This window comes from Varanus komodoensis, unplaced genomic scaffold (assembly GCF_004798865.1).
Source record: "Varanus komodoensis strain SLA01 unplaced genomic scaffold, ASM479886v1 scaffold23, whole genome shotgun sequence".
Lineage (NCBI taxonomy): Eukaryota > Metazoa > Chordata > Lepidosauria > Squamata > Varanidae > Varanus > Varanus komodoensis.
This window is the reverse complement of record NW_025335627.1, coordinates 4,400,683-4,414,532: the sequence shown is the minus strand read 5'-3', so window position 1 is coordinate 4,414,532 and position 13,850 is coordinate 4,400,683. Positions and strand designations below refer to the sequence as shown.

The 13,850-nt window shown below is 44.0% G+C and overlaps 1 protein-coding gene across 2 annotated transcripts in view; it reads right to left on the bottom strand.

The window, feature by feature from the left end:
- The window catches only part of POFUT2 (protein O-fucosyltransferase 2), a 39,051-nt gene that overhangs the window by 16,904 nt on the left and 8,297 nt on the right, over nucleotides 1-13,850 (bottom strand). For both annotated transcript variants that reach the window (XR_006414909.1, XM_044432021.1), the window contains exons 2-5: nucleotides 12,811-13,061; nucleotides 11,592-11,736; nucleotides 4,421-4,528; nucleotides 824-890 (exon numbers count right to left, since the gene is read on the bottom strand). Coding sequence is in view for 1 of the 2 variants with exons in the window: in XM_044432021.1 (XP_044287956.1) it covers nucleotides 824-890; nucleotides 4,421-4,528; nucleotides 11,592-11,736; nucleotides 12,811-13,061 (571 nt within the window). In the remaining variant the exon portion in view is untranslated. The remainder of the gene's footprint in view (nucleotides 1-823; nucleotides 891-4,420; nucleotides 4,529-11,591; nucleotides 11,737-12,810; nucleotides 13,062-13,850) is intronic.

The window sequence follows — 13,850 nt, the reverse complement described above, 5'->3', positions numbered from 1 at the left end:
AATGGCAGAAAGTGAAGAGGAACTAAAGAGCCTCTTCATGAGGGTGAAAGAGGAGAGTGCAAAAGTTGGCTTGAAAATCAACATAAAGAAAACTAAGATCATGGCACTTCCTGACAAATAGACTGGGAAGAAATGAAGGTAGTGATAGATTTTATTTTCCTGGGCTCCAAGATCACCGCAGATGATGACTGCAGCCAAGAAATTAAAAGACACTTGCTCCTTGGGAGGAAAGCTATGGCAAAACTAGACAGCATACTAAAAAGCAGACATCACCCTGCCGACAAAAGTTGGTATAGTCAAGACTATGGTTTTCCCAGTTGTAATGTATGGCTGTGAGAGTTGGACCATAAGGAAATCTGAGTGCCAAAGAATTGCTGCTTTTGAATTGTGGTGCTGAAGAAGACTCCTGAGAGTCCCTTGGAATGCAAAAAGATCAGATCAGTCAATAATAAATAATAAAATCCTAAAAGAAATGAACCCTGACTGCTTTTTAGAAGGTCATGTACTAAAGCTGACGCTCAAATTCTCTGGCCACCTAAAGAGAAGGAAGGACTTTTTGGAAAAGACCCTGATGCTGGGAACGATTGAAGGCAAAAGGAGAAGGAGATGGCAGAGGTTGAGGTGGCTGGATGCGGTCACTGGAGAGGTGGGTGTGGGAACAACTTTGTGACTGAACAACAACATGAAGAGGACACCCAAAAAATGCAGAGCCCTTCTTTTTTTCTGTTTTTGGCAGATTAGGCATTTTATAGTGATCGTCCCAAATGTATCATACAAAACAAATGGACTACAGAAGTCTGGAAAAGTTTGCTAAAATACTCACATTCCAGTAGTCTTTGCCACCATAATGGTTGTGAAGAATATTTTCAGCTCTGTCTAGCATCACTGACCTAGCAAAAATGATAAGATTGAGGGCAAATTTTGATATAAAAATAACTTCTGTTATTAAATTTCTTTATAGAGATTATGCAGAGGTGGCCATGAATGTACAAACTGAACACTGCAATTCAGGTGCTTTTTTGGCTGAAAAAACAAACATAGCTTTCTTGACTCATACATTTCTAAAATGTAGCACCTTATCCACTAAGGTTATGTAAATCTGTATCTAGTAACATACTCTAAGCAAACTTTATTTCTGGTTTACAACAGTATAAAGGAGAGCTGACAGCTATCAGAGCAGAAACTCTTTGTGGGACTGCAGAGAAGAACAACAGAATTGCAGAGAATTCAGAATTGCAGAGAACACCATCGCTCTCGTCTCCCATGAGATGTGACAAAATTGGGGTTTTTTTCACTCACAGATTTATTAGAGAGGTTTGTTAGGACTACAGCCTCTACTGAAATGGGTAACTCCCCCAGCTGAAAGATCTACTGCGGACTTTCAAATAGGCGCACATTTATTTACTTTAAAAAAATATACTGCTTGTCTACCTCAAAGCAACTGATCTATGAATAACCCAAAATATTTTAAAATAACTATCAACCAAAGAATAAAAGAAAACAGATTCTCACAGTTGGGAAAAACACTTCAACAAGATCCTAGAGGCTTTTTATTTTTAGTCTTACCTTGACCTCATGCAGAACTACAGCAGTTCTGTTAGTTAGAAAGCTCTTTCCAGGCAGCAGATGCAAGATTCTTGCAATGGCCATGTTTATATGCAACAATAAACTACAGTTTAACATTACATCTGTGAACCCCAAGGTTTGCATACTCCTTCCTCCTTCAGGATGGCTATGAGGAAGTGATCAAAAGTTCTTGCTTCTGTTTGCAACTAACTATGATTCTGTATCATGTAAGTAATAATATTGATTGTAAGTAATACAATCAGTTACCAGCATTAACATTAATTATATTTTGCTAGCATACTGTATGTCTAGTGCAACATCACTGGTGTGACAGGATCCCCTGGAAACTCTGTTGTGCCAACCAACAATGTACTAGAGGTCTCCTAAGAAATAAAATTAATGGCTGGAGTGAGAGCAGATGAAGACGTCTTTATTTTACTGTTTTATTTTTATAACTGAAGATTTGCAGCAAGTCTGAGTACAAGTTGTAGCCCAGTACAGGGCCCGCTCTGAGAATGTGGACATGGCAAAAAAAGTCTTACACTTCCTTAAATGCTGCATCAGCACAGTGCTGTCCAGCATAGCTGTTCTGAGTGAGACAAGCCATAAGTGACTTATGGTTACAAATTTGTGCAACGCTTTGCTGATAAAATCACTTGTATCTACTTTGACTCTGTTGCTCTGGTGGCTGACCTATGCCAAGATAAAGACAGGGAAGAACATTTGTGTTGCTTTAGGCACAGCTCTCAGCTGCTTATGCTACGATCGGCCATGGTATCCTTCATACCAGGATGGGCTTAAAGGTTCTAGTTTGCAGTGGTACTTGCATTATTTTGCACATAGATGATAAAAGGTGCCATAGAGGAAGGCTGCTCATTTTCTTGGCCTTTGGCTTAGGGGATTCCACAGGGTTTCTCCAGGTTCCATATTACCCTCCACCATTATCTGGGAGGTTGACTGGGAGTGAAAGGCTGGGTGTCACCAATGCAGATGATGCTCAGTTTTCTCTCTTTTCATATTATGCCAGGGAGGCTATGGAGGTCTTGTACAGAGGTCTTGGAGGCTATGGAAGTCTTGAACAGACTGGATCTGGGCAAATTTAAAAACAATTTAGAACAGCTAAACAGAACAGCTCAACAGAGTTAAAAAGAAATACTAGGGACTGTTGAATAGCTGACATTGACAGCCCATCATATGCTGCCAAATGCCAGGGAGTATAGGGCAGAAAAACATGGTACTGAAAAAATGTTGATACCAGTGAACCTCAGCAGGGCGAACAGTCTACATTTGGCTACTACCCAGAGGGCCCTATCATAGAATCATAAATAGTAGAGTTGGAAGGGGCCAAGAAGGCCATCGGGTCCAACCCCCTGCTGTTGCAGGACACCATGTTACACCATCCCACGCAGATGGCTGTCCAGTTTCCTCTTGAATGTCTCCAGTGTGGGAGAGCCCACCACCTCTCCAGGCAGCTGCTTCCACTGCCATATTGTTCTGACAGTGAGGAAGCTCTTCCTGATGTCCAGTCCGAATCTGGGTTGTCGCAACTTGAATTGATTATTCCGTGTCCTACACTCTAATATCAGCAAGAAGAGATCCTGACCTTCCTCTTTTTGACAGCCTTTGAGGTGCTTATAGAGGGATATCATGTCCTGCCTCAGTCTCTCTTCTCAAGGCTGAACGTGCCCAGTTCTCTCAGTCTCTCCTCATAGGGCAGTGTTTCCAAACGCTGGATCATTTTTGTTGCCCTCCCGTGGACCCTTTCTAATTTTCCTGCATCTTTCTTAAATCTTGGAGCCCAGAACTAGACAGAGTATTTCAGGTGAGGTCTGACTAGTGAGGAGGACAGTACATTTGCCCCTTTGGCGGCTGTGTCACATTGTTGGCTTATATTTAGCCTATTACTTGTGCACAATTACTTCGAGATCTTTTTCTTTTTTAATTTTCTTGAGCCACATATTCCTCATCTTGTATTAATGCATTTGGTTTCTTTTTCCTAGCAGTTCAATATGGACCTGGCAGTTGTCCATATTGAATCTCATTCTGTTGCTTTCAGCCCAGTGTTCATGTTTATCAAGATCGCCCTGGATTCTGCCTTTTAGGGTGTGTGGTATTCCACCCAGTTTTGTATCACCTGCAAATCTGATTATCTTTCCTTGTACTTCCTCAGCTAAATCATTGATAAAGATGTTGAAGAGCACTGGGCCCAGGACTGAACCCTGTGGCACCTCACTAGTTACCTCCATCCAGTCTGAGAAGGTGCCATTGATGAGCACTCTTTGTGTCTAATTTAGCAGCCAATTTTGGATCCACCTAATAGTTTTTCTATCTAGTTCAGTTTTTTCTAATTTATCCTTTTTGCCATCTTCCAAGCCTCCCTTGGAGGAGGGCCTGGGATGGTGGTCATAGAATTATAGTAGAGTTGGTCAGGACCAGAAGGCCATTAGGTCCAGCCTTCTGCTCTTGCAGGACACTATACACCATTCCATTTGGATTACTGTCCAAACACATTTTGAATGTCTCCAAATGCTTTTCGAATGTCTGACATTCATTATGATCATAATTATGAATTTTAACAGCATATTTATGATGAATGTCATCATTTGAACAACAAACAAGAGCAGGACAAAGTTACATTTAATATACTTTTTTGAAGAGTATAGAGTACTCTCACAACCAAAAACACTGGCAGAACCAGAATTCATATATTCAGGTCAAGTGACCCTTGTCTTGTGCATATCCACTTCTCTGACTAGTGCTTTAAAGTACTTCAAACTAAGATCACAAGGAACTTAGTATTATTAATAATATATCTATCCAAGCTTGTTATTTCAGAGAGTATTAATTATCTCACCGACTGGAAGTGTTCAGAAGCAAAGGAGCTACGATAGAGGCAGAGCCTTGGACAGATAAACATGTCACCTTCAGGGCCCTTGTTTCTTCATAACCCCAGAACCATCCCCTACAAAATAAGTAAAGGTTGGGTTAGCATATACAACTTGGTACAACAAAGAACATTGTACAACTAATGAAGAATTTGTTATATGGCTTCTTAGTAAAAGAATGAAAACACATTTTTGTTTCAACAATCACTTAGGGCCATGTAAGTGATGGATATTTTAAGATGGATATCCTGTTGGTTGGGGGTTGAGGATCAAGGGATAATACTACACAGATTGGGGTGATCTCTGCTTTTACTCCTGTCAAAAATGCAACTAGGAGTAACTAGGAGTATTTGTTTTCAGTTTTAAAAGGGAAGGCAGATGACCTTTTCCTGGAGAAGATTATTCAGTTTCATTACTTGCAGACTTGAATTCTGCTCCAAGAACTTGTGAAAGGGAAAACAGGGATGTGAAAGGCACATGAAAAGAAAGTGATAAACATATGGGGGAATTTTTCCCCACTTCTCCCAAAAGGTTTTTTTGGTTTGGTGTGTGTGTGTGTGTGTGTGTGTCTGTCTGTCTGTCTGTCTGTCTGTCTTTCTGTTATTCTTGAAAATGAGGTATGAAATACTTTATTTCAATATATTGGAATACAGTCTTTCAGACAAAATATCCACATATTCCCTCCTTTAAAATGTTCTCTAAAAACTATATAGTAGATGCTTATCTAAGAACATGCACAATCTTCCATACAAAAGAATCTTTACAATTCTTATGAGCTGCGGACAAGGAAGTCCTAGCTGGTAAACTGAGATTACAACTTTCTCTGAGGTTGCAAACTTGTGTAATTACTCAGGTGTAATTCCCACAGAAAATAGTGAGTCTTTCTGAGACAATCCTCACGGATCTCTACTCTACCGCATCATCAAGAAGCACAAATTATTGAGACAGAAATCTCTGGACTGGGTGGTATTGTTTGTGTTTTGCTGCTCCTGGTAATTGGACCAGGTGGAAGAGCCATAAAGCTACTATATATATGGTTCCACATCTTGTTTGAAATGCTTTATTTTGGTAGTTTCTGGGATTCTAGAACACTCTACATTCATCTGGGAGTAGATGAATTCATCTCATTAAACATAGAAACAGAGCAAATCAGAAGGGGTCTCCTGGGCCATCTAGTCTGACCCCCAGCTCTAGGCGATACTGCTCATGACATGCCTACCATGTGGATGTCTAGCCTATCCTTGAACACACTCACTGATGGGGCTTCAACCACCTCCTGTGGAAGCCCATTCCATACCCTTGGGGTCCTGTCAGGAAGTACTTCCTGGCTTTTAAATTCAACCTTGGTTCACTGAGCTTGGCTCCGTTAGAGCGCATCCTGCCCTCCTCTGCAGGGGAGAGCAGATCTCTACCCACCTCTGTGTCACACCCCCTCACATACCTATATGTTGTCAGCAGATCCCCTCGAAGTCTCCTCCAGGCTGAAAAGACCCAGTTCCCTCACTCTCGCCTCATATGGCTTTCCTTGCAATCCAGCCACGATCCTTGTGGCCCTGTGCTGCACTGACTCTAACCTGGCTTTATCCTTCCTGTAATGAGGGGCCCAGAACTGAACACAATACTCCAGTTGTGGGTGCACCAGAGTTGTTTAGAGTGGTAGTAATACCTTTCTCGATCTAGAAGCAATGCTTCTGGCTTTGCAACCAAGGGTGGTGTTAACCCTCTTGACTGCCACGTCACACCGCTGACTCATGTTTAGCCTGCAGTCAGCCAGTACCCCAAGATCCCTTTCACAAGTGCTGCTCTCCAGCCACTTGTCCCCTAACCTCTACTTATGACACCCATTCCTATGCACCAAGTGTACGAACTTGCACTCACCCACATTGAACGCCATCCTGTTGTCTCCTGTCCACTTCCATATTCTGTCCAGATCCTTCTAGATTTGAAGTACCTGCTTCTCAGTTGTGGCAATTGCCCCCCCCCCCCCCATTTTAGTATCATCTGTGAATTTGATCAGCAGACTGGTCACCTTCCATGTTGTTGATGAAAAGATTGGACAGGATTGGCCCCAGGATGGAGCCCTGGGGGACCCCGTTTGTCACTGGCTGCCATTCTGATGATTCCCCACTAATGGTTACCCTCTGCTTTCGGTCAGTCAACCATGCCCTAATCTAGGCCTCCTCAAACTTTTTGAATAGGGGCCAGTTGAAAGGTGCCAGGAATGGGTGCGGGCTGCCAAGGCGGTGCAGGAGGGGGGTGCGGGGGCACATACATATGCGCACGTGCAGAAAGGCAGGGGTATGTGTGTACAGAGATCATTTTCTCCCAATGAGTCCAAAACGATCTTCTTGCAAGCAAGCTGGTGCCTTGGGGCCGGCTTGCTTGCAAGGAGATCATTTTGGACTTGCTTGGAGAAAAGGATCTCCTGGCAAGGCACCGGCTTGCTCACAAGGAGATCCTTTTCTCCGAGCGAGTCCAAAACAATCTCCTTGCAAGCAAGCCGCTCAATTTCTCAACCAGGATAACATGTGGCACTTTGTCAAAGGCCTTGCTGAAATCCAGGTAAACTTTGTCATAGAATTCCACTAGGTTTGTCAGGGAGGACCTGTTATTGCAGAAGCCATGCTGTGTGGCCCTCAGCCTCCCTTCCCTATCTAGCATCACTAGATCTCTCACTATTATGAGCCTTTCCATTGTTTTTTTTACAATGGATGTAAGGCTAACTAGTCTGTAATTCCCCATGTCCCCTCTCTTACCATTTTTGAAAACTGGGGCCACTGACGCCACCCTTCAGTCCTCTGGAACTTCACCTGTTCTCCACGAGGCCTCAAAAATGGAGGCCAGCCGGTGCAAGAGATTTCCCACCAACTCCTGAAGTACTCTCGGGTGTAGCCAGTCAGGCCCCGGTGCCTTTGTAACATGCAGTGCCCTGAGGAGCCCCTCGACTTCTGGGGAGGACTCTAATCTGTGCCCTTAAGTCCCCAGCCTCATCTAATCTCCCATGCGGATCTCCCCCATCCTGTTTTGGGGAGAACACAGAAGCAAAATAGTCATTTAGCATCTGTGCCTGTCCCCTCACATCAGTCACTGGATCTCCTTCCTTCTTATTTAGCAATCCCACTACCTGTCTCCCCTTCCTCTTGCTATTTACATGCTGCTAAAAGCCCTTTTTGTTGCTCTTGATATTCTTTGCATGCCTCAGCTCATTATCAGCCTAAGCCTTGGGAAGAATCCTTCTGCAACGGGCCCCCTCCTCCCGGTATATACCTTTTTGTTTATTCGCCCCATGCCCATTTCCTACAGAGGTTCCTCTTGCGTCTGATTCCTCTTACCACCTCCTTTCACATCAATGGCAGCACTCTCCTTCGCCTCTGTGCCTTACTAACTAGAGGTATTGTCAAAGCTCGTGCCTTCAAAACTTCCCTTTTGAGGGCCATCCACCCCTCCTCAACTCCCTTGCTTTCCAGTAACCTATCCCAGGAGACTTTCCCCATCTCACTTTCAGTTGGTCAAAGTTGGCCCTCTTGAAGTCCCAGCTTCTAGTACCTGACCTGCTGCACGTCCCCATTCCCCTGATCTCAAAGCAAAGGATGGAGCAATCACTCACATCCAGAGCTCCCCTAATCTTCACTCCATCTATCAACTCCTCCCTGTCGGTCAAAACCAAGTCAAGGATATTCCCGCCCACCCCCCGGTCACCTCTTGGACCCTCTGTGTGAAAAACCCTCCTTCTATAGCATCTAGGAAGCAATGTGACCTGGCTAATCTCCGATAATCACTGTGTCCCTCCCCTGAGATATCCTTTGAATCTGATCTGTCAGGACATCGTCCAGGGTCTCAAGGTGATACCATACCCCCACTGTCAGGCCCCTCTCCCTGTCAAAACCCCTTATTTTCACCCAGTCTGACTCTACCAGATCCCCAACTGCACTGCATTCTATCTCATTGCATCCTATGCCTTCCCTGACATATAAAGCTACGCTGCCGTCCCTCTTTCCCTTCCTGTCTTTTCAAAACAGCTGATACCCCTCTATGTTTACATTCCAGTCTTGCCTTTCATCCCACCAAGTTTCTGTGATCCCCACCATGTCATACCCTCCTATTCCCAGGAGAAATTCAAGCTCTTTCTGCTTATTACTCAGGCTCCTAGCATTGGGGCACATGCACCTCAATTCCTTCCCACAGCTTCCTTTCTTTGGGATCCCCAGTCTCTTCCTTCCTGTCATCTTCCCTGATACCAGTCCCCTCTTCGTAGGAGTCCTCTCAGCCGCTCCAGTACCTATAGCACCCTGGTCTCAGAGCCCTGATCCTCCCCCCTCACTTGTCCAATCAGGGCAAGTTTCTGGGGGGCCTGAACCCACCCCCCTGGCTCAGTTCCATCTTCCGGACGAAAGCTCACTAGAGCATTTCCAAAGGTTTTTTCCCCATCCTTGTGAGGTGCAGCCCGTCCTTCATCAGAAGTCCATTGGCAAGAAACCAGGTGCCATGGTCAAGGAACCCAAAGCCTTCTTTCTGGCACCATGCCCTGAGCCAGTTATTCACCTCGGCAACCCCCCTTTCCCTGGCTGGTCCAAATCCCCAGACCAGAAAGATAGAGGAAAAGGCCACTTGGGCCTTTAGGTCCCCAAGTTTCTTTCCCAAGGCTTTGAAGTCCCTGGTGATCCTGCCCATGCCCTGCCTGGCTATGTCATTTGTCCCCACATGGATCACCAGAAGCAGCTGGTGACCCCCAGAGCGAACAAGACATTCTACTCTATCCTTCACATGCTGGATGTGTTTCCCCGGCAGGCAACATCCTTGCTTCAAGGTCAGGGCAGCGCACCACCACCTCAGTGCCCCTCAGCAGGGAGTGCCCGACGATGATCACCCACTGTTGCCTCTTCCCAGAGGTGGTAGGTGTCTGTGACCTGGCCCTCGCATCTCCTGCAGTTGGCTCCTGGTCCCCCAAGTCCTCATCAGCCCCTGCCTCCCCAAGTGGAGAGAACTTGTTTCCCAGCTCCAGATTGGCACCAGGAGAAGAAGGAGGCTGTGCCGTGGGTGACATGCCTCCATGTCTCCCTGGCTGTTCCTCCCGTGGCCACTCCCTCAACCTTCTGTCTGGAGTGGGGCTGCTCCCGGGGGGTCTGGAGAGCTCTCTCGGCCCTCAGACCCCTCATCTCCTCCTCTGGGAGGGTCACCAGCTTGCACTGAGGGCAAGTGTATCCCTGTCTCTCCTGAGGGAGAAGGGTGAACATGTCACAGCTGTCGCAGCGGACAGCAACACCCACCAAAGCCATCTCCTGGCCTGACACTGGGTACCCCTTGGAGGCCCTACCTTCTTCCCCCACTTTGTCTATTCTGCACTGGCCTTCACTTGCCCAGTTCTCCCAGACAACCCCCTCCCCACCACACACAAGGGCAAAATAAAAAATCTAATTAAAAACTGCCCCCAAGGAAGGGAGTCCCCAGGCAGCCTGGGCTGCAGCTAAGGGACGCAGACAAGGGATGGCACCCAACAGCTGAGTGCGCCTTTGTAAGTTTCACAAGCTGCTGGCCCCATTCCTCTGCTTTTTCCTGGGCCTCTCTGGCCCCACCTCCCTTCCTCTCCACTGCTCCTGTTCCCTCCCACCCCTGTTCCTCTGTCCAGCTCCTACCTTGCCTTCGTCAGTTCCCTGGCCACCCTCTGCACACTCTCCCAGCCTCTGCTGCTCCGCTGCTTTGCCAAGAGTCAAAAAATTCAGATGCTTTACTTCTGAGCAAACATTTTTAGGATTAGAGTGAATCTGATGTAATCTTGCATGTTTTTCGCCAACCACAGTTCTTCTGTACCCTCAATTGTTTCCCCTTATTGTTCTTACGTGCCATCGAGTTGTCTCCAACTCATGGTGACCCTATGAATGAAAGCCCTCCAAAGTGTCCTGTCCATGCCTGCTCCTCTCACCTCTTCCCAGTTGGAAGCTGTGGCTTCTTTCATGGATTCAATCCATCTTCAATTTCCTACTCCACATAATTTCCTATACCATCTCAGCTACCTTTTCCTACTGCAGATGTCTCTATAGCTAGGACCATGCCTGGTCCAAGTATTTTATACTGCCCGAGGCAGTGGTGCCTCCTCACCCAACACCAGTTATGGTACATAGCAGTACTCAAAACCAGTCAAGTTCTTTTGGCCTGTACAAGTATCTCTGCCCTTCTCTGGAAGTAAAAATATAATAAGGAAAATAAATCATGAGTGACTTGCTGCTTTTGCATGATGCTTTGCTGCTTTTCCACCTGTCTGAGGCAGTTGCCTCATATGCTAAAATGTATGTGTATTTAAAGGTTCCTGTCTCCTAATGATACTCCTATTTGTCTAAAGGGATGCAAAAGAAGAGGAGGATATTTGACTCCAGAAAAAACAAACAGAAACTTTCAAATGATACAAAATACAGAACTTCTTTGGGGATTTGGTCCAGGAATGCATTCTGGAATTCTGCCAAACATAACCCTCCTGCATTCTGGTGGCAGGGCCTTTGCACAGCACAGCCTCTGACTTCTCTTACTTCCCACCTACTTCAGATTCCTGCATTTTTTACAACATGTGAACAAAACTGGACAATGTCTGGAAATACACCAAAGCAAGGAATTGACAAAAGGGAAAGAAGCTTGTTTCAATCTGGACAAACCTTCAGTATGAAGACTAAGATGGAGAAGGAGAAACTGAAACTGATAGCAATAGCTCAGAAAATGATATTGACTAAATTTCATGTATATCTGTGATTTTTGGTCCAACCTCCACCTTTTTCCCTTAGTTTTTTTTTAATCGGATTAAGTGATTTATGTCTGTTTTGCACTCTGGAAGGAAATACTTGAGGAGACATCGCATTGGGGACTGCAGGGAGTAGGGTGTGTGGAATGGCCACTACACCCAACTAGGAACCCCAATACTAGTTGTGGTAACTTAAAAAGATGTGCCTTAAAGAAAGAAAATCAAGGCAAGAAGTCATTTCAGCAGCCTGAAACATAAATTCTTTAACTACCATATTAGAGATAATTTTTCCTACTCAATCAGAAATTGCAGAAAATGCCTCCCACTTTGTGGCTAAAGAATGTGGCTCTTAATGTAGGGAGACACTTTAAGCCCAGCTTTAATTTTAATACATCTGCTACTATAGAGATTACCTGTAGTATTTATGTTTGTCTGTTGAATACATGAGCTCGTCAATGCATGGTCTCTCATCTATTTTTTCTTCCCATGTTCCCTCTTTCCATCCTTCAGCATAGTTTTGCAGGACGTACACCTGGTCAATAAAGGGTCCACCTGACTCTGATGATCAAACAAAAATCAGCACATAAATAGGTACGTCAATTTATACAGTAGATGTAAAATGGAACCACTGGCATTTATAAACCATTTATAAATCATTCACTGACAACAGGGATGGGAAATCTCAGGCTTAGGGCCCAAATCCAACTCTACTGGGGTTCCAATCTGGTTCTCCAAATGGCCACCCAGCATTTCCTTGGCCCAACCCCCTTTCCCTCAGCCATCAGTCTTTTCATGGTTTCCTCATTTCTCTGCAGTGTTTCCACTTTCTAAAAGGTTTGAATGCCTCTCAAGCCTTACTGCCTGGAAGAGCTTTAAGCCTTCATTCCTATTCCTTCACACCTGAACAAAGTCTGAACTGAATTCAACATTGTAACTGAAAAAGGTCTACCCTGATCTACAGAAATCAGAAGAGCAATTATTGAAAAGAAGGTTGAAATAAGAGGCTTCTGAATGTGGATTTTGGATTTTCAGAAAAAGACAACTAATTTGGATTCAGAAGTCAGCTGTATAGCATCTGAAATATTCTGATAAAAAATACATCCATAATCATCCATCTGTGGATGGAAGGGCCCTTTCCATCTGCAGAAGACAGAGCAGATCTAGTAGAACATTTTTGCTGAGGAACAGAGGAGGAGGTGATCTTTGTAGATTCCATTCTTTTCCTATGCCTCCCTTGCTGAAAATCTATTTTGGAACAGTGGGGGTGGTGGCACTGGACGCTGCAAAGGGAAAGCAAATCAGTAAAATCCTTCCGTCTCTTTCCACTTCTGAGAGCATTGTGACAGACCTTCACTCAGTAACATTGTCCTAAGTGGAAAAGAAAATGGATCCAAAACATATGAATTTTACTGCTAAATGGAAAATATTTGTAACTAATCAAGAAATTTGTAACTTATAACTAACATGAAGCTACTGTGAAAAAATAGGTCTTTGGCTTTCATATAGGCTGTGCTTTGAAATATACATAAGTAGGTTGTTTACAAAATCTGTAAATTTTATTGTATCATACTTCATTTAGCTGGAAATAGAAAAGCCTGAAGATTTCATAGAATATTTTGTAGTATCTTTTACCTGAAATAAATTCTTCATACTCAATAACAGGCGTATCTTTATTGAGGCTTGGAACATCAAAAAAACTCAACCAAGGAATTCGGACCTGATGAATATTAGGGCTTTGCCAATGATAGAGACGTCCCCAGGGAGGTAAAACCAGTACCCAGGCTTCATTTTTTAACAAAGTTTTTATAAGAGAGGCAACTCGTATATACACGTCTCTTCGGAGGTTGAAACCTTCAGGTGGGTTTACATCATACAAAAGATACCTAGAGAAACAAAGTAAATTATATTATTAAAGACAGCTCCTAATAACGTCAGCTTTTACACTTCCAAAAAAAGAGTGGCCATGCTTCTTTGTGCTGATGCATTTTGGTGCAACAAGGGGACTTTTGCACTGGACAGAAACTAGCTTAGTCAGTCTGCTAAGAATCTCCTAAATTTTAAGTTTTGTTTAAAATGTTCTCATTACTTGTGACATTGTACTGGCCTGAAATTTCATTTTATGCTACTTTGAATGTATTCTAGTTCTAGTCAGTGGTACATACCACAAATGAGAAAAAAGCTAGTCTGAACACTTTCTGCTGCACACTACAATGGTATCTTGCATTCTAAACAAGGCTCAACTAAATTTTCTTTAAAGAACAAACAATGTATAGTTAATTTTATGGCTTCTATTCACATTTCTCCCTGAATGCCACTCAGGACATATTTAACAGTAAGATTACACTATACTGGGTAGGGTGGATTAGAAGATTTAAATTACTAGTCAGTAAGGCTAGATTTAAATCATGGTTTTGTATGCATGCCTGCCTTAGCCATAAACAGAGGAATTTCATTAAAAAAAATTCCAAACTGGGTCTCTTTTACAGCCTGCTGCCATTATAGGATTTCTCCTCCAGGGAAAGAATTACATGATAAACCTCAGGTTTTACACAAAAAGATCCAAAGTCTTGTGGAATATTCTGCTCAAAAGGTTTCATTCTCATTTTTACTGCTCGCCCCTTCCTCCTCACACTCATATTTCTGTGCAGATCTATTCCATTCCCAACATTCTT